Below are 24,541 nucleotides of genomic sequence, written 5' to 3' on the forward strand. Positions count from 1 at the left end.
CGGCTCCGCCGGCAAAGTTCCTTCCCCGGTGTGCCGGCCCCGAGCAAATGAACACCGCAAAAAAACACCTCAACATTTTCTCTGTCTAAAAAAATATTTTAAAAAATCATACTTTACATAGACGAAACATCACACAGATTGCTCTACCTTACCCTAATTGGTCTTTTTAAAAAAAAGAAATTACAAACAAATTGCTCAAGAACGAAAGACGGTTTTTAATGATCCAAAACAGAAATAAATGTTCTAGTCTATTACTGCCCTGCGTGGAATAAATCAATATTAAAACTAATTAACCCTTTTCAAAGGTGTTTTTATCCCAGGTTTTTATTTAATGGTTCAGCGCAACCTGAAGTACTGACATAGCTGGATAAGCTCCATTTAAAAAAATGGCCAATTTTGAAAACAATTTAACAGCTTACCATGATGAACATTTTTTAATTTTTTTTTACTTGAAGACTAGATGGCAGATGAAACAGCTTCTTTGCTAGATGCAGTAAGCTGCTTAAGTCACTCAGCAAAATTAGCTACCTAGATAAACGTGAAGTGGAATAAACACACGATTTCTCTAGGATTTCAAAATAAATATTATTGCCATGATTTTTAAAAAAAATTAAGCCATAGGTTTTTAGATAAGGAATTCTGTATATTCCTAAACCCTGGAAAAAACCTTGCCTTCTGCAGTTTAAAAGCTCCTCATGCAAGACAACAGAAACCTAAAGAACTGCTGCTTGCTCTTTGGAGAAAAAAAGAAAATAGTCAAGTAGGACTGACTGCTTCCTCCTTTCTACAGCACAGGAATAATTTAGTTGGCTAATCTCTTAACAATGCTACGTCAAAACAACTTCACTAGCAATTATCAATTTTTTGATTCATATGAAAGATGCATTCGTCGTCGTAGCTCCATGAACAATTTAAGGGAGATCAGGCAGACTTTCAGACAATTTGGCAAGAAACAAGCCCTGTCTCTGGAGCTGCTCCGGGTTCCCACACTCACATTCCTCCCGAGCAAATTATGGACAAAGTGGGGTTGGGGGGGGGGAGAGGGGGAGGGGAGAAAAGCAGTAATTTATGAAAACATGGTACACCATAATTTTGCCATTTTTCTGCAATAAGGATGGCAAATGATTCATGAGGAAAAATGAAATATATTTCACTGTCAGTTCAATAGATCTAAGATTTACAGCTTCTTGACTCGGACAGGAAAAGCTCAGCTCGCATAGAAATGAATTGCAAATCAGTTTAATTGTAGAGACGAGAAAAAATAATAAAAAATAATAATTAAAAAAAAAAAGAATCTGCGCGCTTCGGCAGAATAAACCGAGCCACGATTTAGAGAAAATGAAAGGCGGCAAAGGCCTGTGTTTATTCTGGGGAGGGGGTCACAGTGACCCACCTCCCTCTGCCGGGTGTCACTTCTGCTGATCACCCTAATTACATTTACATCAGTTGGACAAACACATGGCGGTATCTTGGGGAGGCAGAACCAAGTTTGCCTTTTTTTCAGTTAAATAAAAGGAGAGGGAGGAGAGAGAGTGGCACAGGCAGGGCCGGTGAGGTGCAGCGCCAAAAAAAAATAAAATAAACCCCACCGGCCGAAAACCAGTCTCACCTGCCAAAAAAGTTTCAGCAAACCCCAAAGCCGTGGAGTTGCACTGAGCAGGCTGTGCTGGTTCAGAGGAGGCAGACAAAGCACGGTGGGCTAAAGGTTTATTTTGCAAATAAAGGCAGAGATTAAAGGGAGTAAAATTTAATCTCTGCCTTTATTTGCAAAATAAGCAGAGGCGAGATTCTCCCAGCACATGCCTGCATCTGCAGCATCTTCCAAGTGAAGAAACTATCCAGCCTTGGCCAGGGAATGCAAGAATTCAGGGGTTAAAGAGGACACAAACCTGGAGGCAGAGAGCACCTACCCATCTGAAACCCCCGAGAAACAACGCTCCCTTTGCAGCAAAGATTCATCCCCACCGAAGATGGTTTTTTCCTCTTCTTGACGGATGCAATCAGTCCCTATCTGACACGGGAAACACCCAGCTCAGGCACCGGCGCTTAAATATTAATGCTGCTATGATATTCCGTGTCGTTATTTCTAAAATGGGCTGCAAGGGAACAGAAGTTTGCAATAAATCTGAATTTTCCAGCCGTTTGACGGCGAAACCGTGCAAAAAAGGGAGCCCAGCCCCGAAATGCTGCTCCGGGAAAACTCCTGGCTTGTTTTCAGTTCCGCACTGAGTAGCAAATTCAGGATCACAACCCAAGGTGATTTTAAGCATTTGGGACAAAGATGACTGCAGCAAACGTTTCCCGACTCGTTACTTACACGCCCTGGATTAGATAAAATTCATAATCTTTGTAAATTACACTCTGGAGGCAGCAATGCTGCTTTTTCCTGGGGAGCTGTTCCGGCTGCGCGGACACAAGCCCTGGACTCAGCAGAGCTACGTTGCAGTTGTGGAATATCCCCATCGCAAGTGTAAATGAAAACCTATAAAATAATATGGAGATTATAAAAATCGTGTTAAAACTGATAACAGCTTTACTGATTTACTGACAATGAAAATATATAGCATTTTTCCTGTCAGAACATTTATCAACATGTGGTGAGCCCAGACCAACTTGACACGTGAAATGATCAAAATGGATTACGGAATCTCTTCCGTTCATTTCTATTGATTTTAGTTAGGGGACAATTCATCAGTGTGCGAAGGAACGCTTGCGACTGGCATTTCCCCCCTCCAAAAAAATCACAAACAACAAACCCGGGCCAAGCAGCTGGCTGTGATTTCAGCACGAGACGGCAGCGCAGAACGCCTCGCCCCGCGTGTCAGCACCCAGCGCACGCGGCTCCGACATCCCGAGAATGCCAAGTGAGGTATTAACTCCTCATCTTCACCGCTCGGCTACGAAGTGCTAAATTCTGAGCTAAAAAGGGAACAAAATGATGTTACGTTTGCCGAGAAGTATCCACCTGAACGTTTTTGCTTTACGAATAAAACTTTTTCGAGGTTCATCAAAGTTGTTTCTGTGAGGGCTGTAACAAACTGCCAGCGAAGGGACCGGTTTTAATCAGTTTTATTGATTCATGCTTTCGCTTCGTACTCCGTTAAAAACAAGGCACATTAAATACATCCTCTTATTGCTCTATAAAAGCATGCGGCTCATTCCAGATATCAAAAGTAATAAATAAAGGCAGTAAAACACTGAGACAGTTATAAAAATGACAACCCAGCCTCAAACACAGTATTTAACAGTTCGGTCTAGAGCAGCAACCTCACAACATACGTCAGCAGCGCGCACGTGTGCTCACAGGCACACCGCCACAAACACGCTGCGTGGACGCGCATCCCTTTGCCCTCCACCCCAGGCAGGCATATCCCACCCAGAAATTCAACTCCCACCTCAAAAATCAAATAATAATAACAACAACATTAAAAAAAAAAACAACACATTGCTGTTTTCCCACCTAGGATGAGAACAATGCGAGACAGTGACATTTTTCAACTCTTTCTACAGTACGTTCACATGAAAAAAACAAACCCAAACAAAAAAAAACAAACACAAACCCAACAAAGCCAACATTCCTGGAAACAGATGTGAGGTGATAAATAAATACTTCTAGCCTTTTCCCATGTCTAGATGTGGCTGTTTCAAGTAACACATGCAATCTCCTCTCGGTACACCAGGCAGCCGCACACGCTCTCGCTGTGCCGTACAGAGGAGCAGAGAAGCACGACAGGAAAGTGCCGAAGATGCAGAGCAAATTCATAGCAGAGGACACCCGGAGAGCCAAGAAAACCCCCAAGTTCACGTTTCTGCTCGCAGTATTACTAAAACAAGAGGACAAAGCTTACGTTTTGGGCACAAAGCAGAAAATCTTGGCTTTACAGGTAAACTCACATTATTAATTCTTAACAATGCCATTTCTAGTGGAGTGGAGGAGAATTTGTCTTTAAACCATACAAAAGATGTTAAATATTGCAAATATTTTTTCTTTATGTGGCCTGGAAAACATCTCAGGACATTTTTTTCCTTACTTTTTTTCCCCCTCCTTCAATTATTGTTATGAGTAGAATCCTAAACCCCATCCCCCCTTACCTTGCTCACCGACCCAACATCACCTCTGTATCGCACGTTCATATCCCTCAACATTCGTATTTGAAAAAGGGGTTTGGAAATATGAAGCTGTGTCAAACAGTACGGGATGCTACTGAAACATATTTCAAAAATAAAAGTTTACAGCACCACAGAAACAAAGCCCTCTGTTCACAGAAAACCCCTCTTCCAACACGAAACGTGCACCAGCACAGGTCCTGAAGCAATAAACCCTTCCCCACCTGCATTTGGTACAAGGCAGAGGCAGGAAAAAAAAATGCAAAATTCAACATGCAAAACCCATCTGAAAGATATTTTACCCAAGAGCACCTCTTTGCCTCCAGATTTTACCAACAGATTGGACTGACAGGAATATAACCACTTACCACATTTTATATGAGGCCTGCCCATTTTTTTTTCTATCTACTATTTTAAACACCTGCATTCTTAATTTTTTTTTTTTTAAAGACCTCGCTTCTCCAGCCAAACACAACATCTGTACTTACTGTGCTACACCCCAACCTCCCTCAGCATCTCCGTTTTGTGTCTGGAATCATTCTCCCTTTATGAAGGATCACAGCAACCTTTGCTGTTCACTCCTGTGCCGTTATTTTCCATCAGTCAAAGGGGTGACGTCAGTTAAACAGATCAGATTCTGCACAAGTAGAAATTCTGACACCTTGGAACTGAAGCTTGCTTCCAGTTGCAAACTGGTATTTACACTCAGATAATATAACAGGATGACAAATTCATCAATGAACCATTCTTCGGGCTTTCCCTCCCCGGTCCCCATGTGTTGCCTGATCTAGCTGAGAGGCGTCCCTGCCCATGACAGGGAGGTTGGATTAGATGGTCTCTAAGGTCCCTTCCTGCCTAGGCCGTTCTAGGATTCTGTGATTCTACACCAAGCAGGAATCTTCCATCTGATGTTGAACCTGGTCAGTTTAGCAACAGGAAGGCAAGCAGCCAGAAACAACATCATTGCAAACAGCTCAGGTGAGTGCTCCTCTTTATTATTTTTATTATTATTATTATTTCTCATTAATCTGCTGGAAAATAGCCCTTTCACTTTTATAGAAAAGTTAGTGGAATGCAGAAGAGACTTCACTGTTTCGCTTCATGTCTGATCATTTCCAAAGACACAACTAAGACGTTTACGCCACCAAAACCTGTCGTATTCTACGTGTCATCAGCGTTTGTCCCCCAAAATGGAAACAGTATGAAGCACTTCACGGCAGAACACACCACCTGCCAGACAACACCATTTATTAAAAGAAGATTTTTTTTATTAATATGAGACAAAGGAAAGCTGTCCCCTAGCTTTTAACTAAATTATTAGCTTGGGTGATTAATCAAGATGTCTTGCAGTTTTCCAGCTTTGTACCACTGGGATTTTTTTTTGTCTGACCAAAGATTGGGACCGCTGAAATCACAGAGCACTTGAAAGAGCAAAGTCAAGCAGGCTTGTTACAGCTCCTCACCCCAACTGCTGCTTTGGGAAGCGTCAAGTTTTGCTCCTTTGGTGACATCATCTCCAAGGTAGGCCGTGAGCTCTCCCCCTCGTCAAAGGGGACAGACCAGCAGCTTTTAAATACGAGCTGCGCTCTTGCAAAACTCAACGCGATGCATTTAAAGGTAGGATTTGTTTAGGGAGCATCGCTCTCTTTAAAGGTAAAGGTGATCTAAATGTTAACAAACAAGGCAGGACGCACTCACGTGCGTGCCGCAATCTTTCGTGGCCGTCCTCCTGAGCTCCTTTCAGCAGACCCAGTCCCAAAGGCCATGGGCAGGAGCATTAAGGAAACCGTTAACAACGAACACAAACGCACCGATGGGTTTTTGTAAGAGCTACACCAACAGTCATCCCAAACAAGCAAGGACAATCAGAAGCGCTGGAATGTTCCTTAGCGGAGACACAGCTGGAACTCAGAGCCCACCGCCACTCCGGTCCACCGGGATCACCGCCCGCCGGTGCAGGTTCTCCTCGGCCGTCTTCATGAGCACGGCCAGCCGGCTGCCCGAGACGTGGCCCTTCTGGATGGCGCTCATCAGCTGGAGAGACAAGAGGGACAGCGTCACCGTTAGCGCATTAACAAGGCCAGGGACACAGGCAGAGTCCCTCGGGAGAGTGGTGGCCCCACCGCGGGCACCGGCACCAGCCCCAACAGCCGAGCCCGCCCTTGCTACGGGCCGTCAGACAAAACGAACGCACACGCAGAACAGATCTTCTCCTTGGGTGATGCAAAACTGCTCCGAAGACTTGCCTCAAAGCTCGTCTGCGCTCTCCAGAAGCACCAGTGAAGGTTTCGGCGGCAGCAAGAGTAGAAGCACCAAATATAATCCGTTTGGAAGTAACAGCGCAGGCAGCCCTCAACAGCAGTGGTTTTTCAGTGACATTTAAGAACACAGCAGAACCCATCTATTTAATGGGTTCTTTTTTTTGATATCTGAAAGATGTAACTAATAGAAGAGCACCATTCCCCATCTCCCACTGACCCCAGCCCACAGTCTTCTCCATTCCTGTGCCCTTCTTTGTAGAGACAGTCCACTTGACTTCCACAATTCTTTCAAATCCAAATTCCTTTATAGACTTTTAAAACTAATTTGCCTTTAAGTCCTTGAAAACAGACTCAGCTCTATCTTAACGAACACACGCTAGTGCTAAGATTTTAGTTAATTCTTTTTTTATCCCACGGATAAAGCGAGCATTAGACTTGAAATTACATGCAGTCAGCTTGTCAAAGACCACTATGGAAAGTAACCTCCACTTACAAAATGCAATTTCTCACTCCCACTGAGTGGTGAGGATCCTTCAAGGACCTCAGAACAGACGGCTGATCCTCTGGCACCACCCTGAGAACAAGAGTCTGCTGGGACCCCAAATGAAAATATGCTGTTGGGGAAAAAAAAGCCTTCTTTTGATTTAATAGGTTGTGTTTGGTTTTTGGTTTTGATTTTGGTTGGTTTTTTTTCCCCTTTACATACCGAAACTAGTTCCCAGGCTCCCCTTCCATTTGTCTGTCTGGGACCAACTTTCCCGAGGCTGTTATTTGAGATCCTGTGGCCAAACTCAAGGATTTTGGCATGGCCCGGCAGCCACCGAGCTGTGCAGCTCCCCTGGAACACCGTGTTCCTATAATCTAATATAAACGTCCACAACTATTTGCACACAGCTTTCCACGAGCATCTTGCAGTAAAACGTAATTACTTGAAAGTTTTCAGAAAGCAAACACGAAAAGTATTGGGAGCTGGCTTAACAGATCCATTAAAAAAAAATTAAACAAAGATTTAATGTATTTTGTTCCTTCTGTGGCATCCCTCCTGTTAATTTTATGACCATGCTTCCTCCTTCGCCTCAGCTGCGCAGCAGCTCCCTGCCTGCTGCTCTCGGCCTCCACAGAAGGCACCAGTGACCAAGCACTGGAGTTAAATATTTAAATTGCACAGCAAAACGCCCAGGAGAAGCCAGGGGATTTACAAAAGTGAGTGCAAAACTACACCCAAATGGCGACTTGCCTTTTGTATTCCACAGATACTATGACTTCGGGCAGGCAACCCCTAAGGAGACTACAAAGCACAGCAAAGCAAAAACCCCAGAAAGCCACCAAAAAATCCACAGAAGACGTAATTACGAGTTGTTTCAACTTCCTAACCACTATGTATCCCTACTACGCAAATCATACTTTAACAGGGCTCTTAAAAGGTGGGTTCCTGCCCACGATTACAAGTTTTCAGGTGCAAAGGGCTGTGAGAGGGAGACTCTGCGATAGCCAGAAAAATAGCTGTGATTTTCTGCTATACCAAATCGCATAAGCATGAGCTCCCAAAGCCCCCGTTTCTTCCTTCCCTCCCACGGTTGGTTTATTATTGTGTGGTGTGGTTTTTTTCTCTCCTTCAAATGCATTTCAGTTACCAGCTAAATTGCTGCATTTTAGGCAAATAAATAGTCCCTTTTTCTAACGCTGGACACAACCTGTGAAAATTTTCTGCATTTAGATTCAACAATGCTGCTCTTATCTCCAGCTCATCTCAAGAGAGACAATTACCATTTCCTTTGCCTTGATCTTGTTTGTTTAACTTGACACAGTGAAGAAAGGGCTGACATTGACCAAAATCCCCAGCATTAATTTATCTCATGTTCAGCATTCATCATTGCCACCATGCAGGAAAGACATGGCAGTCACTTGAAATACCACACCAAGGAAGGCTCCACGAAAAACAAAGCTGGCTGGCAAACTGCATACGCAAAGAGGAGCTGGGCAAACAGACCTTTCAGTAGCACCCTTTGTTTTATTTTAAAGCTCTGCAAAAAAAAAAAAAAAGAAAAAGCAGGCACGTGGCTTGTCAGTGCAATGCCTTTCACACAACCTGAGGGACCGTCAGCCAGCCCAGGAGGCAAAAGAGGGTTGTACGGTCCGGAGGGGCTTTCACCAAAACATACTCAAAGCTGTTTAGGAGCTACGAATCACTTAACAGACCTGGTAAACGTCAGTGTGCGTAACTGTGCCATATACCTTCCAGGGGACATTGTATCATTTTGAATACATTTAAACTGCATTTCTGTACTAAAACAAGCCAAATTCAGGTCTGTACTTTATAAACTGGGGTCTTGCTGCTTACGCACATGAAAAGAAAATCCTCGAATTCAAAGTTGCTTGAGGACAGCTCCCTGTGTATCCCTTGTGACCTGGCAAATTGCACCAGCACGATAGCATTTACCTGAGCAGGTCTCCAGTCCAGCCCTTCAGCAAAGAGGGGAAAACCCCACATGCCTGTGCCTTTGTTCATTAAGCTTCTCTTGTAACAAAGAAACACCCACCTGTAAAAACTCATTGAGCTCAACTTGTCCGTTTTTGTTCAGATCCACTTCGCTTAGAATATCGTGAAGCGTATTTTCAGCAATTTGCACGCTGATGCTCTAGACAAAAAAAAAGAAAGAAAAAAACACAAAACAAAGCACAGAAGTATGTCAACTGGATTGTTCAGCACTATTTTATGCCACACTCTGAAATTTAGATAAGAGGCTTAAAAAGGAAGCTAAAAGAACACAAGAAAATGTTACCTCCAAGACACGCTGCACATCCACTATAGTAATAAACCCTTTCTTGTCCTTGTCAAACATGCGGAATCGCTTCTTGTACCTGCAAGATAAGGCTTATCAGTGGGAAAAACTGCACTCGGAAGAATGACAGGTATTAATTTCTAGCGGCGCAGGGAACTCTTTTACTTTACTTACCTTTCAATATCTGAAGGTAATAGACTGATTTCAGAGCTGTCTGCTAATTGATCTGATTTTACTTTGTAGCCCATTTCGTAATAGAGAAATTTTTTAGCAGCTTCAAGTTCTTCCTACAACAAGAAAGGAAAAGATGTGTACTTGAGGAATAGCAAGTTCACACGCCGTTATTCTTAACGTAGTATTTATTAGCTTCTTCCACTCCACTAGAATTTATCTAAGGCCCAAAATTTAAGCAGATGGTAGTCAAAATGTATTTTAAAAGAAACTAAGCTTAGCCATTTTTTGTCTTGAAAAGGCTTAGGCACTTTTTAGTCTTGAAAAGAAGTATCAAGGCTACTAAAGACTTCTAATTACTGTGTAAAGGCTTCTAGGACACGTGTCACGCCCTCAGCCACAGATGGTATGGCTCCCCAGTTCATGCAGAAAGCATGTGCAGGTCAGGCCTACAAAAAACATTTAATTCACAGCCGGTCTCTCAACGTAACATTTTACCTGTCTAAAATCAGTAAAAAAAAAAAAAAAATCAGGAGGCTCAACACCAGGCAGGTTCTTTACACATTTAACTAGTTTTCTCAATGTAAGTAAAATTAATTTATTACCTGAAAGTTCAGTGCAGCCCGTTTTTTAGTAAGTGATAAACACCCAACGTACATTAAGCACAGTCCCAAATCAAGGACTTACTGAACTGTCTTACTCTACCATTTAAATTAAAGAACGCTCTTCTGGAGAGGTGCTGAATCACCGCGGCCGTCGAGGTGAAATATAGCACGCGCAAGGCTGCGGTGAAAACGCAGCACTTCCAAACAGGCCAAGACTATTCAGATATTCACCCTCCCCTCCACCAGTCAAGCCATACCAACTCATTTCACAGCTATTTTGATAAAGTCTTTATAATGAAACACGCCAAGTGAATCATTCTCTCGGGAAGAAAGCCTCACTTGAAGTTTTCAGTTCAGCTAATTTGGATCGTTAACATGGAAACTACTTAAGAAAAACAAAACAGTTTTCAGCTGAAGAAGGCCCTTTGTACCTTTTTTTTCTGCTCACTCCAGTTAAGTTCCTTCCCCATTATGTCTATGATTCTTGGCAGGGCTTCCTCTGCAGCCTGCACATTCAGAAATGCCAAGCGAGTACGTCGGGAAATCATATCCACCGCTGTGCGGGCATACTCTTTGACACCATAGACAACCTAGAACAAAGAGACGAGGGGAGAAATGCAGATGAGAAAGCAGGCAGGCATTGTCAGGAATGGTGTTTAGCATCACAAACCATGCTGCCAGGCTGGCTGCACAACAGGAACTTTCTGTAAAGAGTTCCCACCCGACCAAGGGAAAAAAGAAAGCTCCCTTTTCCTTGAGACACTTCATAAAACATATTGGAGATCAAATGTATATACATAAGAAGTAAACATTATTTAGTTATAAATAAATCTATTAGTATGTCTATATATAAACCTAAAATAAAGCATGCTCCAGGAAGGGGAAAAAAACAAGAACAGGAAAAAAAGTCTGGACCCCATCAAAGGAAAGGGCTTACGGAGATGTTTTTAGAGAGTGAGACAGAGCTGCTCTAGAACCTGCTTATCCCACAAAAAGAATCAAAGAACACTACGCAGTTTTTTCCACATACCTCAGCTTCAATATAAGGAAATTCAGATACAAGACGCTTTCCAACAATAGGCCACCTCTTTCCTGTCACTTGGGCTATTTTGGCCACCTCAAAAGCCTTGTCACCATACGTCGAAGCTAGATGCTGAGCCACCTGTGGAAAACAAACCCAACATGCTTCTGAAAGCCCAGAGAATACACACACAGATTTTTCTTGCCCATTCTCTTATCACCACTAACAAATAGGCCAGAGAGGGTATTAGATTTTGATTGTATAGGAGGAAACTCCTTGTGCTGTGCATGGTTTAGGTCAGCGCTGACACCACTAGGTGTGTGTGGATGTGATCGTGACTAACCATGCTGCAGCTCCACATCTGAAGAACAGATTTTGCTGGGCTCAAAGATGACAGAGCCTCGCATGTCTCAACATTTTAAAACAGAAAGATTAGAAGGGAAAAGGGAAGAAAAGAACAATCACCAGCATTTATTTTTGTTTAAAACTGCCTTTGACCTGGCCGGATAATAAGTCTCTGCAGAAGTTATGCTGGCGTTAGATTTCGTGGAAAGGCAAACCCCTCCAACCCAAAAATGTCAGAGCACAGAAACCACGACTCACCTCGCTTTCAAGGCCATAGTCTTGGACCAGCCTAATGTAGAGGGTGGGACTCCAGTCCTCAGCTCCTTGTAGCTGCAGCCCAAGGGTCTTACAGGAGCCTGCCTTCAGGTTGTGCGCCTGCACTGCGGCGTCGATGGTGTCCTGCGCCATGGCACGGTACGTGGTCCACTTGCCGCCTGCAATCACAAATTTACTTCTGTATTTGGGGACAGTAAGCAGCATACAAAGTTGGTACCTACTCTACATATTTTATATACCACGTCAGTCCTGCTAGACTCGCCCCACCAAGCCAGTCACGCTACCAGTGGTAGATCATCTTCTGCTCACAGGAATGCGAAGGATTATCCTCTAACAACAAAAGCGTTGAATGAAACTGGGGAAGCCCAACAAAGCTACACTTCAAGAGAACTGCCCGTACCTGCTATGGTGACAAGGCCGCTCTCACTGATGGTAACGACGTGATTCCGTGATATGGACTGCGTGTCTTTGGAGTTGGGGTCTGTGACCAGAGGACGGATGCCGCTCCACGCTGCCAGCACGTCTCCTCTTCTCACTGCCCAGAAGCAAAGATCAGCCAAAGCCAGGCAGGAACCGACGGGTATTTCCCTCAGATCCCTCCCGTGGCCTTTGTGGCACAGAGCACACTTGCCGTGACACGAGGACTGCATCACACTGTGCTTCTGAGCTGAGCAACTCAAAAAGCTGGAGAAGATTCTCCAAAGTAAAGAAATAAGCTGGGCTACAGAATTAAAAACTGCCCCCATAAGTGTCTGTAATATTCTGTAGCCCAAAGCAAAGTCAGAGACAGGGAGATTCGTTGTTCACACTGGTTGAAAATCCAACAGAACAGAGATTTCCTGAGAACTGATCAACCAAGAGAGATTCAACTGTCAAATCCACTGATCAGCTCAAAAAAAACACACTCCAAAAGCAAAAAACAGAGCCTACCAAAAAAAAAAAAAAAAAGACAAACCCTCTGGCACCAAGTTTTCTCCATGTTTCTTTGTGCTGACAGGACAGTCCCTATATTACATTTTGGAAACCAAACTAAAGTTTGTTCCACAAGAGTGTAATGCTTGCTTTCAGGACTTTTTCTCTAGCCTGTAAGTTATTTTTTCTGAGGTCTCCTCCTGACAAGTGATCTTCATCCACAGCCCTTATCCTAAGTGCAGTTACACGTACACACAGGGAGCAAATTTACGGACAAGGTTGCAGTTGGCCATGGCACAGCCCCACAAAAGCCCTTAACAGTTGTAGGAAAGTGTCCCAGCCTCCAAAAATCACTTTCTTGAATATATAAAACATGGCACCAACAGGAAATTTAATGAAATTCATGTTGTTGCTTATCAAAATTGCAATAGGAAAACTGACCGATTTGCTTTATACTGAAGTCTTTGGAAGATTTTTTTTTTCCTTTTAATACAATTTCCAAATAAATGATAATTGAAAAACCGCTAAAAGGGTGTAAAAATATCCCCCCAAAGAACACAAAATAGATTTCAGGAATCAATGGTGCTCTGCCAGCATGTTTAACCTGCCAAAATGATGTGTTAATCACAGAAATAAGATACCATATTACGTTTATAAACTAATGAAACTAGAAAAAGCAGCATGCGTGACACTATAATTAAACAGTTGGAACACATCCAAGCCTGTGTAAGTTGATAACCCTGGCACTGTCTCTGGCAGCAAAAAGGCAGGTCTGCAGCAAGTTGATATGGCCGGCGCAGTTGTTAATTCAATAACAAGCAATCTATAAACACTGCTAATTGCACATGTGAAAAACAGCGTGCGCCCAGGTAGGTTTCATTCAAAAGAATTCAGCACTTCATGATGTACTTCCGTAAGATACCTGGCAAAAAGCTGCGGCTCACTCACAGCCCGTGCTCTGCCAGCTGCCCGGCCGGCCCACCGCGCTTTTTCATAGCAAACTCTGCTCAAGAAACTCCCAGCTACTATTCCTGAAGACTTTGTCTGAACTTTATACAATAGGGAGCCATCAATTATCCACTTCAGGGAACAAGCGATCTAGTATTTCCAGCCTCCAGACAGCAAGTGTTCCTAGATCTAAGGATGCTGCAACGTTCCTGACCGAGTGCTTTTTCAGATTTGTTTCCATGCTGCTGCTACAACAGAAATACAAATGCTTTCGCAGAACAATTTATAGAAAACCTTACTACGAAGGTGAAGTCTGCTCTCCACACCAGCACTGAGTCGAAGCAGGCCAGCGTCTTACAGCTCATGTTTTCCCAGCTCAGCTACTGAAGGGAGTAACTGTCACCAAGTAATTTTTATAAATTCTGGAGTTTGTCCATTGTACTTTCCCACTGAAAATGGACACGGTTAGATATTTATGACAGCGAGATAAGTAAATATTCCTAGAATGAAGCACCTAGAAAAATGGAACTAAAAACAAAGACATGGGAAAAATAAGAACAACTTTTCCTTTGAGACAAACAGGTGAATTATTTGATGTACTTGCGCTGACGTATGACCCAACCATTTCGGTTCTGCAAAACCCTGCATCTGCCACCCAAAAGAGACCAGAGTGGCTCGGCTGGGCAGCTGGACAGCCAGTGGATGAAAGGCATGTGAAATCTGAACACACAGAGACCAACTGCTTTCCGTTTAAATAGTCTACGTAGCGCAGGTGTACCTGGAAAAGCACCATTTTCCAGCTCCACAACTAGATGGTGATGTTGCTTATGTCACTAGAGAAACACGCAGATGCACCAGAACCATGGCTGTCGCAGTCCCAGAAGTAGCTCAGGCAGCATTTCCTCCAGCTGAAGCACCAGAGCCCCTCAGGTCCCCTTCCCCGGGAGCAGCACAGCTCACAGAGGTTTACCTTCGACATCGACGCTAAGGTAGTTGCGCACTTCGTTCAAAATGAAGTTTATGTCTTCTTCTGTCGGTATGGGATGGGAAGTAACGTCGGTCGGGCTGTCTGTGGTCCCCGCGATAGTCATCTTCTCCCAGGGCAGGAAGAAAATGACTCTGCCGTCGCTGGTGGCTGGGTCGAGTAGCCCCATGTTGTCAGGGCTGAAAGCAAGAAGGACGGGCTTCAACAAGGGTCAGGTGTCACCAGGGATTCTGTTCTTGCCTGCCTTGTACCCCGGTCACCCATCAGAACATGACCTTGGGTATTTGGTCAAATGATTTATGAAATAAAAAATAAGTAAAAGTCTGAGATTTCACACGTGGCCATGACCTGACTTCAAACAGCTCTCGACTGTGAGGCTCAGGTATTACTAGAATTTGATTTCCTGAGCAAGTTAGCAGACCACAGCCTTAAACAGAGCAGTCAGCCCTTTGGCATCTCACATGTCCTCGCACTCTGGAAAATTCTGCTTATTGGAATTTCAAATATAAACATCTGGAAGTTTTGTAACAGTGATTACTTGAAATTTATTATGGAATGAACAACTGCTTTTAATGAGGAAAAGGACAATCATATTATCCCACAAAGGAACAGGAAGGCTGAAACAGAATGCACACTAAAATGGAAGAAATTAAACCAGAACCCTAGCTCTATTTTGATGTGTCTGAGTATAGACCAAGAAAAATTAAAGATTAAATATTATTCACTCAAATCATCAATTTTCTTCACCCCAAACAGAGGAAGAAGGTAAAGACATACAAAATACCAGTGAATTCTACAACTTGCATTTGCAAAAAGGGTGGGAGGGGCTGAGGGTTAGCAACAGGACAGAAAAGTAGAGAAAACAAGAGAACAGCAACAGGGAAATTGTAAGTGTAAAGTGCACAGGGAACCCTGTGGTGAGGGCGAAAGAAAAGGTAAAAGAGACACTAACTGGATACAACCGTTCAGAGATCTGTCATTTATTTATGCCAGTGCTATAACCAGAACGGTTCAGTAAAAACAATGAAAACCAGCAGTTCTTTGTGTAGGAAATTTTAATTTATGGATCAGAGTTTTCAGGTGTAACGTTAAAAAAGATCCACAGGTACAAAACTTGTTACCCTCACGACTTCAGAAAATGCCTTCTATAAACGCTTCAAAGCAAACAGCTTTGCTATGGGAAAACATCAAAGCTCTCCGTTTTTTCTTTTTTTTTTTTGTTCCTTTTTATTTAAAGGAAAGGTGCTGACTTTCATTTCAGGTGCTGGAAGTCCTGGGAAAATACCTGCAGCCGGCCTGGCAGCTTTCAGGGTTTGCACTTATCCCCGAGAAGGGCAGGAGGACACAGGCAGCACGTGGGAGGAGGACAGGAGGAATGTGTTTAGGGGGCAGTCCGAGGGGAATAATTCAACAGCCTCAGATAACTACTAACACAATAAGCTGCAGGTGCACAAAGACCTGCTTGGCTCTGAATTACCTAGCCAAGAGAGCCACAACCTGAATCACTGAACATTTCATTTTTAGGAAGTCTGAACTGATTACTGGAGGTAAGTTTTCAATATCTGGAAAGGCTACGAGAGAAGCTGAAAATTTCATATACAGCATGTATATTAGAACATTTTTTTAGATGATATTTATAGACAGCTTAAGCATACAGTTGGAGAAGTACAATTTAATAGGGGAAGTCAACACAGATTTGTGAAAGGTAAATCACGTCAGACAAATGATTACTTTTTAAAATGAAAAAACTATTGATTTAGAGACAGGAAACTAGAGATTTAATATACGGTATCAGAATATTCAGAAAACTTGAGCCATTTTCTCAAAAGTACAATTTTTCTGTAGTGTGATTTTGTGAAAACTGTCAAAAATAAGGAAGAGAAACAAGTAAAGACTTCAAACTAAAGTTTTACCACAACACCTACGGACTGAAGGGCTTTCAATTAGATTACACAGGAAATGATGAGAAAGCATCAGTTTCCCACGTGCCAATTAATTTGCTGAATTAATGACAACCAGCTATCCTGGGAAGCTCTCCCTCAATCTCCTATTGCTAAGTTCATTCCATCTTACAAAAATAGCTGAAAAGCTGCCAAAACAAATGTAAAACAAGGCATTTCCCATAGAAAAGAAGTAGCCTATTAGTTCTGGAAAACTCAAGAAAGGCAGAAAACACAGCTGAAATTTGTCAGGAAGGAGGGGAAAAGATTGTGGCATTCATGGAAACACTTCAGACCTGAGCCAAGGTAGCCAAAATCCCCTCTCATCTTAGCAAATAATGTTCTTAAACAACAGGGAGTGAAAGAGCTACTAGGCTGGGTAAGTGTGAACTAAAAATAGAATTAATGAGAGGAGAAATACTGGGACTATTAATGAAGAACATAAATGAAGAAGAAGCCCACAGGAAATGAATGCATGAGGTTAACGTTAGTTTTACAAAATCTTAACTATGTTTCTGTCTAAAAAACTCTCCCTGCTACAAACTTTTTCTTTTACGCGAGCGTGGGCCTAAACTCTTTAAAATATTTGCCGCGAGGCAAGCGGACGGTTCGCTCGGTTTGGCACCAGGAGGAGACTTGATACGACTACGATTAAATACCCCGAGTATTTTCTATTTAGCAGAGAGCTCCTCGGTTTAAGCTACCCCACTTCAAGCAAATGCAGTGCAGTTTTGTCTGATCAGCTGTCCTGCAGAGGCAGTACGTGGGTAGACACTATTTTACAAGGAAAGTTATGCCCACATGCTGACATACACGGGGGAACAGGGAGAACGAGAATCCTCTACGTTTCCAATTAAGATTATTAGGTCATTACCGAAGAAATAAATTAGGGCCCTCGTGCATATCAAGCTAGCTTCTGCTCTGAACTTACAAAGTGAGTCAAAGTTTTAAAACTTTTGCTGTAGGGCCATGAAGTCCATCACACTTGTTGTCCTTGCAGGGTATGAGGGAACCAGGATTACAACCCATTTCTCTGCACTGCTGGTGCTTTAAGGCAGCTATCAGCTCATTTTCCCCATTTTCCATGTGGAAAGACATCAAAAAAAAGAAAAGAAGCAAATGCAAGAGTGATTTTACACTAGGCCAAAAAAATGCCTCAATTTTACAGCCTATGGTCATGTCCTATAGGGACAGCTCCGGCAAAAACAACACGTTGTGCACTGGAAGTCTAAATTTATATTCACAGAGGAGTGCAAAGACGATATGGAAGGCATTACTGCAAGTGCACTGTATCAACAGAATTGGGCTAAGTCTATAAATGTGAATTTCCATTAGGATGCTAATGACTTCAGAAACCAAAGGTAATATTTGAGCTCCGACTGACAAGGCTTAGCCGGTAGAAGGGGATTTGGTTTTGCACAGCAAATAAGGAAAGAAGCAGGAGTCTGCAGCGAGTGCCACGGGAACCTCTTCTGTAACAAGGTCAGCAGAGGGAAGCAAGTCCTTTTCACCAAAACAACCACGGGTGGCTGGGCCAGTGCCCGCAGCAGTGTCAGAATTTAATTGCATTATTTTGAACTACTTACTACATCGCCTACTCGCGGCGCTCGGATCTCCTACAAGCGGAGTCGTAAGGCGGTGGAGTGGCATTGCATAGGGACTTTCATACTTAATGGGACTGAGAGCTTTTGTGCGGAGGTGGCAACCCCTCTGGAAGGTTTCACGCGCTTCTTGTTTTCTTAAGGGGGGGCTGAACAGGCAGTCAGTACACTCAGCTCAACCCCGTTATTAAAAATGTGCCTTTCCAAGTCTGTTGTACACGCTCTGCCTCAACGCCCTTCTGCTCCAGCAGGAGTTCTACCCTGGTGAGTTTTAACTCAGAACTCCAAGACTTCAGTCTTTTCTGAATACACAGAATTGTTCTTCTCACGGGCACAGCGCCAGAAGCCTCCTGAAAACAACCCCCCCAAACAGAAATCGTGCGCTCAAAGCTACCGTAAAAACCCACGGATGCGTCTCTGCGAGCTTATTTCCTACAGACACGGGCAGGTTGAGGCTTTGACTACCGTTACCTGTAGTAACCGGGCATGACGATGTGCACGCCGGCACTTGGCTGACAGATGTTCGGTACCTCCTGATCATCCATTTTGCGCACAGAGTCTGTGAAAGGTCCCGTGGCATTGATAACACATTTGGCTCTGACATCAAATTCCTGCCCTGTGAAAGAAAACGGTATCAATCACACACCCCATTCGTTTCCCTGCTCACTGACACTCTCTATTATTAATCCGTCTATGAACTTAACCTAGCGTAAGGTGTATTGTGCTCGTCTGAATGGAACTACCAGAATGGTTTCTAAAAAAATTAACAAAGTTTTCACGTAACACCAGATTTGAAAGAAAAAGTTTTACAGCGAAATTCCGCCCTATCTGTAAAGGCAGCAGAAGGCAGACCGGGTCGAAGAAGTTAGGCTGAAATCTGCCTCCCAAACAAGAGCGATTTCAGTCCCAACCTGCAGCCTCAGTAAATGGGATTATTACCGTACGGCACGGAGCATTTCACAATATCATCTTTGCTTGACAGAAAGGTCTGGATGTAAAGCTTAGCCTCCCCTGCCAAAACGTTGGGATTTGAGTGAAAACCCTGACAGAAGTTAAAGATGATTGACACTAATGGCACAGTCGCCGCGCGCTGGGAAGATGGCTCCTTTGTCGGTTCATGGATATTTACAAACAGCAGTGTCCCCCGCTCCTCCCTCCCTCCCTCCTGTGCCTCTCCAACGGAGAGAGCACGCTCTCCTCGAGGCCCGGGCTTCCTCTCCAACCCTGGCACACCAAGGCCCGCCACGGATCGAAGGGCGCCCAGCCCCTGGGCGGGGGTCTGGGTGCCACTGGGGGGTCCCCGTGGCGCTGGGGGGGCACCCACCTGTCAGGACATCCCTGCAGCGCACCCCGCACACGCGCTCCTTCCCGCCGGCCGGGTCTGTCGTCTTGAGCAAGCGCAGCACTTCAGCGTAATTGGCGGTGGCAGCGCCGTACCTGGCAGCAGTGAGGGCGATGGAGAGGTTCATCCGTGCGTCGTTGTGCTGTCCTGCAGCGGGGACGGGACCGAGGGAAGGACACCAGTCACCTCCAGCCACGGACTTGTGGTATGGAAGCGTGTCAGAACCGATCTGTCACATCTGTCCCTGTCACTTCCAATAGGCGTGATGGCTGCTCGCGCCTCACCACAACTATTTAAAGATACATGCCCACCGCCGCCGTGCCAGAGCATCCGATCGCGTGCCCGGCTGCGCTCCCTGCAGCCTCCGTGCGCTGCGCAGCGCAGAGCTCGTCCTCACACATCTCCCATTTCAGAGAGGGCAGATCACTTTTTCTTTGCCTTTCCCTGTGCCACCAGGCCAGGCTCCTGCACCCACACCTCAGTGCGCTTGGCAGTCACCAACTCCCATCGGCGAGTTTGCTGCCCAGCGCTCAGCACCCAAGGAACAGCATTTCCCTGACTGTGCCAAATTATCAGCTTCCTATAACCGTTTTTTTCCCCCTTGTATATGCATTTTAACTTTCCAACATACAACATAAAAGCATCAAAAAAAGAGAAATAAGTGGACAAGAATTAATGAAGGATTCTTAGCATATAGCATTATAGATTTATTACTGAAATTCCCTCGTTAAAGAAAACCAAGAGAGAGGCGGAAGGACCGTGAGGGGGAGATGATTAATTACTTTGAAATACTGGCTTCACCTGAGACTTTTCCTATTTATTATTGCCACTGAAGTTAAAGTCCTGGATGCTGGCTAGAAAGAATTACTATACATTGAAGGGGCCAGGCTCTGTGTGTCCTGAATAATTAATTTATCAGAGAGCTAAACTTCCTGAGGTATGGCTCACTGCCCCACATGTTCGGACCACTTCTATCAAAGATAATACTGATAAAGTGAAAAATTTGTAATAGATATTGTAGTTGATTTATGCTACCAGCATCCCCAACGTTTAGTATAAATGGTTTATGTAAAGTTTGGTCCTTCTGATTCTGCCCGTGCAATCTCGAACCACTGCGCAAATAATCTGTTCCCAGCTAAAAGGGCAAAGTTAAAAAGATGGGATCAATGGCCTCGAAGGCACCACCTCCCCTCCCAAACTTCTCATTCCAACACAGTCAAGGCAATACAGCGCAATCCGTCTTCAGTCATGAGAAAAAAAAAAGAGAAAAAAAAAAAACAAGTCATGCGAAGCGTAGGGAAACAGTTACATGATAAAGCACCGATGAAGAAACAAACAGTAACTCCAATCCAGCCAAGCAAACAATGCCCAGAATAAACTGCAAAAAAGAACAGCAAAACAACTGAGCAAGATGTCAAGAAAAGTTGGGGATGCTCCATCACACAAGATGCATAAGACTAAACAACCATCTGTCAGAAGTGGCAGGCGAATCATTAAATAAATGCATCAACGTTTATGCTGCTGGAGTGTCAGGGAACGGATAAGATGACCTTATGAGGTTTCCCTCAAACCTTAACTGTTTAAGGCGGGGTCGAGAGAACATGTATCTCGTATACGGAGGGAGTACTAGGCAGAAAAAAACACGAAGAACAGCAACGGCTTGCAGTACCGGAGCTGCTTCTATGTAGAGCAGAATACAGCACCGACTCCAAAGTGATCCTGGGAACGTCCCCCAGCCCGAGGTCGAAGGCGTTCGGGAGCGCAGCCTTCTGGAGACATCCCTCCCCGTCGCGGCTCTTCATCTAGGGGCTGCCTGACCCACCGGCTTGACTTTAGAGAACCAGAAACCCAGCGCGAACCAGCCACACGTCCCCCAGACAAGTGCCCTCCAGGTGCGAACAAAACGCCGGCGCACGCGTTTCCACGTGGCAGGATTTATTCTTCTGTCACAGCAGGACCCCAGGGCCCAGAGGCTTTCCTTAGCTACTTTTCTGATCCTCCGTCACTTTGTTCTTGCCACCAGGACAGCAGGCGGTACCTGATCCCAACTGGTCCCTCTGGCTGACACAGATTCACCACACGGCAGCAGCACAATCGACATCTCAGCCAATATTAGCTTTGGTCTATGTGAAGTCTTACTGTTTGGATTTTGCGAGCCTGCTGCTTCCCAGTCCCACATGTTATTTGTCCAGACCGAAAGCAATCCAGAGAAGCCAATCAGCAGAATAAATAATGTGGAAACAGGTGTAATTTCTAAGAAGAACCAACATCTAGACTAACAATTGTTTATTAGGAGCTGCTTGGCTTTTTCTGAAACTCATAATGTCAGAGTGAGCCAAGGATACGCTTGGTGCACTTCAGGACTTGGACCACTGCGTTCCAGACAACATTTTCATGCTTCCTCTGAAACTCTCATCCATTATTCTGACGCGAGAAACCCCTTGCTATTACTCCATTTTCAGCTGTCTAAAAGGAACTCCGAGCGCCCGAATAATGTATTTACAGGAAGAGGACTGGGAAATAACCGGTTCCTGATAAACTGCACATCTAGAAAGAACCCACTGGCTTCAGATTGATGTAATCTACAGTGTGGAGTCCCGGAGTATTTCACAGCCTGAACAGCACAGAACTGTAGAGCTCTAGATTTGAAAGAAATGAAGAGTGACTTAGCGACTCAGAAATTTATCATCTGTGGAGAATAACACGGCAACAGTTTGGGTCACAGTACAACAGTTTTTATACTCAGGAACAGCTTTTCTTTTTTTTTTTAAGCCCTGCAACTCACATGTGCACATTGCCCCCCAGACAATTACACTAAAACCCCGCACTTTACCTGCAATTATCTCTCCTTGATGTCTGAAGCAGTGGTTGCTGTTCCTCCCTGCAGATCCCCCATTCTAAAGGTACCGCAGCCAGATCAGTTCTTACTACAGCACCACTCACAGTTGAAAAAAAAAGCACATTTTCTGCTAATTAAAGCAAAAATAGCTATTTACATGTGTGCAAGTTTGGGACCAGGAATGTTTATTTCCAAGAGACTGATATATGTCCTAGGACTTCATCCTTATCACTCCAGAGAGAAACAGAAAGATGAAGCAAAGCAAAGATTCTGCATCTCAACGTTTTTGAGTTTTCACTTAAATGCTGTTCTCCCCAGGTAAGGGATTGATTTTTAAGAAGGGTAGTCAATCCAGCTTTTAACAAAACACTGGTCTAAATGCTTTCACTAAATTAACACCGAATCCTCTTAAAAAAACCCTTTAATTCCTAGAAGGCATACTGCTGGAGGCATTTAGCGCACGAAGACATTTTGTGTAAGTGTGTCCTACATCATGTTAAGACCAACAGTGATGCCATTTGGTTTATCATCGCTTCTTTTTTTTTTTTCTTTTTAATGTGTAATTTAGGAAAATTCTATTTTCATTCCTTAGTAGCAAATGTTGTATTTCTTCAAAGACAAACAGACAATGCTTCCGTTGGCACTAAAAGAATCCTCCCACAGAGTGCACATAGTGTACATTCAGTTTTATTTTTATCGGTGCTGAACCCCAGCCAGCAGTGGTAACAAAGCCCACAGACTGTACAAATTTGTTTGGGACTGATTCTGTAGAGTTGTGTGAAAACTGCAGCGCTAATAAAGCACTCTGGTAGTTCCAGTATATTCTCTCCTGTGTCACATACCGACACCTTCTACTTTTACACCAACTCCTGCCTTCTCCTCTGCAGCTCTGTCACTTGGAGATAAACAGCACAGAGTGGCCACTGACTGCATTTCTTATTTCTTTTGAGAAGCTGGAAGCTCTTGTAATCCCAAGAGGTTAGCTTGTGCTCGTCTTAACCTTTTTTATGCTGAGAACTAAGGCTTTGTTACCGAGCACACCTGCTGCGTGACAATTAGCCACGTACCAACACGTACGGGCATCGCAGCTCCTGCCCCAAACACGCTCTGGCTCCCGCTGCAGCAGCAAAGCTGGAGCGTGTGCTTTTGCAAAGCTCTTGCCTTAAAGAACAGGTCGGGCGCTGGCAACGGACACGAAAGCCTTCTCAACTTTTCTCAATTTACAGTCTTTTCTGCTCAGGCACACCGAGCTATTGCTGCGGAGGTCAAGTTTAATGCAGAGTTGGCAATTAGCCGTGCAAGAAGCTCTAGGACAGTCTTAACGAACTTTCTCGAGAGGGCAAATCTTTCCACAGAGCCACCTACCAGGCTTCTTTTGAAAGGAAAAATACATTAAAAGAAATATTTGAATGAGCCAGCTGGGCCCACAGTACAGTCACAATTCTAGATCCCTACGTAACGCTGCCACATGGACAAGCAGAGAGGGGGTTTTGTTTTCTTTTAAAACGCCAAGGGGATAGAGGCAAACTAAAGACCTGCAAACAAATCTCTTGCTTGTGTGTTACTCCTTTACCGATAGCAGTGAGCTCCACTTCTCTAACTAGAATAAGTAACTGCAGCTCAGGAGGCAGTCCCTTGGGCTGGGAACATACCCCAACACCTAGCGCCCAGCATCAAGACACGGATGCTACCAGATCACCAGAGTAATGACCCCTGTTGTCCCCAAAAGCACTGACATTCTAAAAGGTATTTGAAGAAGTGTATTTCTGTACCTGTATGTTATATTCTTACAACAGCCTTGCTCTAGGTAATTGCATGCTCATAGTAACAAAAAACAATGCATAAAATCAAATTAATTTACATGCTTGAACATTTTTTTTCTGCGTGTATACAACCCATACCAAAATCTTACCAAAATTAGGGCCGATGAGTGATAACTGCACAACCCTGTACACAACTGAGTTACCAGGACTGCCTGCATCCTCTAATTTTTAAGTAAGTGTTTAATTGCATGAACTGTTTTTATTACAAGCATTAAAATAGGAACTCAACATCTGTTGTACATACGGAAATCAGTTATATTCAAGTTTAGGCATTATGAATCAGCTGGAGTGACTCAAAATTGTTCCAGACTTCTCCGAGAAAGAGCTCGGCGAGTTCTTTTCCCCAAACATAAGTAGAATAAGTTCAGAGGTAAACGTGAAATTTGACTCGTGAGTCACAGGTCGTTAAAATTGCCCTCAGACCTGAACTACTGCTTGCTCTCTTAATCACATGAAGCTGAAGGCAAAAATTCACTGAAAACTAACAGAGACTTTCGAGGATATGTAGCACGCACACATTTGTTCCTGGACAGCTTCGGCAGGGAGAGCCGTCTGACTCAGTGAAGGCAGGTCCCTCACAAC

At 44.0% G+C, this 24,541-nt stretch overlaps 1 protein-coding gene across 1 annotated transcript in view; it reads right to left on the reverse strand.

Moving 5' to 3' along the window:
• Positions 1-6,015: 6,015 nt before the first annotated feature.
• The window catches only part of GPD2 (glycerol-3-phosphate dehydrogenase 2 (mitochondrial)), a 39,293-nt gene continuing 20,767 nt past the window's right edge, over positions 6,016-24,541 (reverse strand). Inside the window, exons 6-16 of the mRNA XM_009878946.1 lie at positions 19,280-19,444; positions 18,427-18,571; positions 14,400-14,593; positions 11,970-12,104; positions 11,552-11,727; positions 10,958-11,089; positions 10,359-10,517; positions 9,326-9,438; positions 9,152-9,230; positions 8,909-9,007; positions 6,016-6,141 (exon numbers count right to left, since the gene is read on the reverse strand). Of these exons, the coding sequence (XP_009877248.1) occupies positions 6,016-6,141; positions 8,909-9,007; positions 9,152-9,230; positions 9,326-9,438; positions 10,359-10,517; positions 10,958-11,089; positions 11,552-11,727; positions 11,970-12,104; positions 14,400-14,593; positions 18,427-18,571; positions 19,280-19,444 (1,523 nt within the window). The remainder of the gene's footprint in view (positions 6,142-8,908; positions 9,008-9,151; positions 9,231-9,325; positions 9,439-10,358; positions 10,518-10,957; positions 11,090-11,551; positions 11,728-11,969; positions 12,105-14,399; positions 14,594-18,426; positions 18,572-19,279; positions 19,445-24,541) is intronic.

Source organism: Apaloderma vittatum, unplaced genomic scaffold (genome assembly GCF_000703405.1).
Source record: "Apaloderma vittatum isolate BGI_N311 unplaced genomic scaffold, ASM70340v1 scaffold14361, whole genome shotgun sequence".
NCBI lineage: Eukaryota > Metazoa > Chordata > Aves > Trogoniformes > Trogonidae > Apaloderma > Apaloderma vittatum.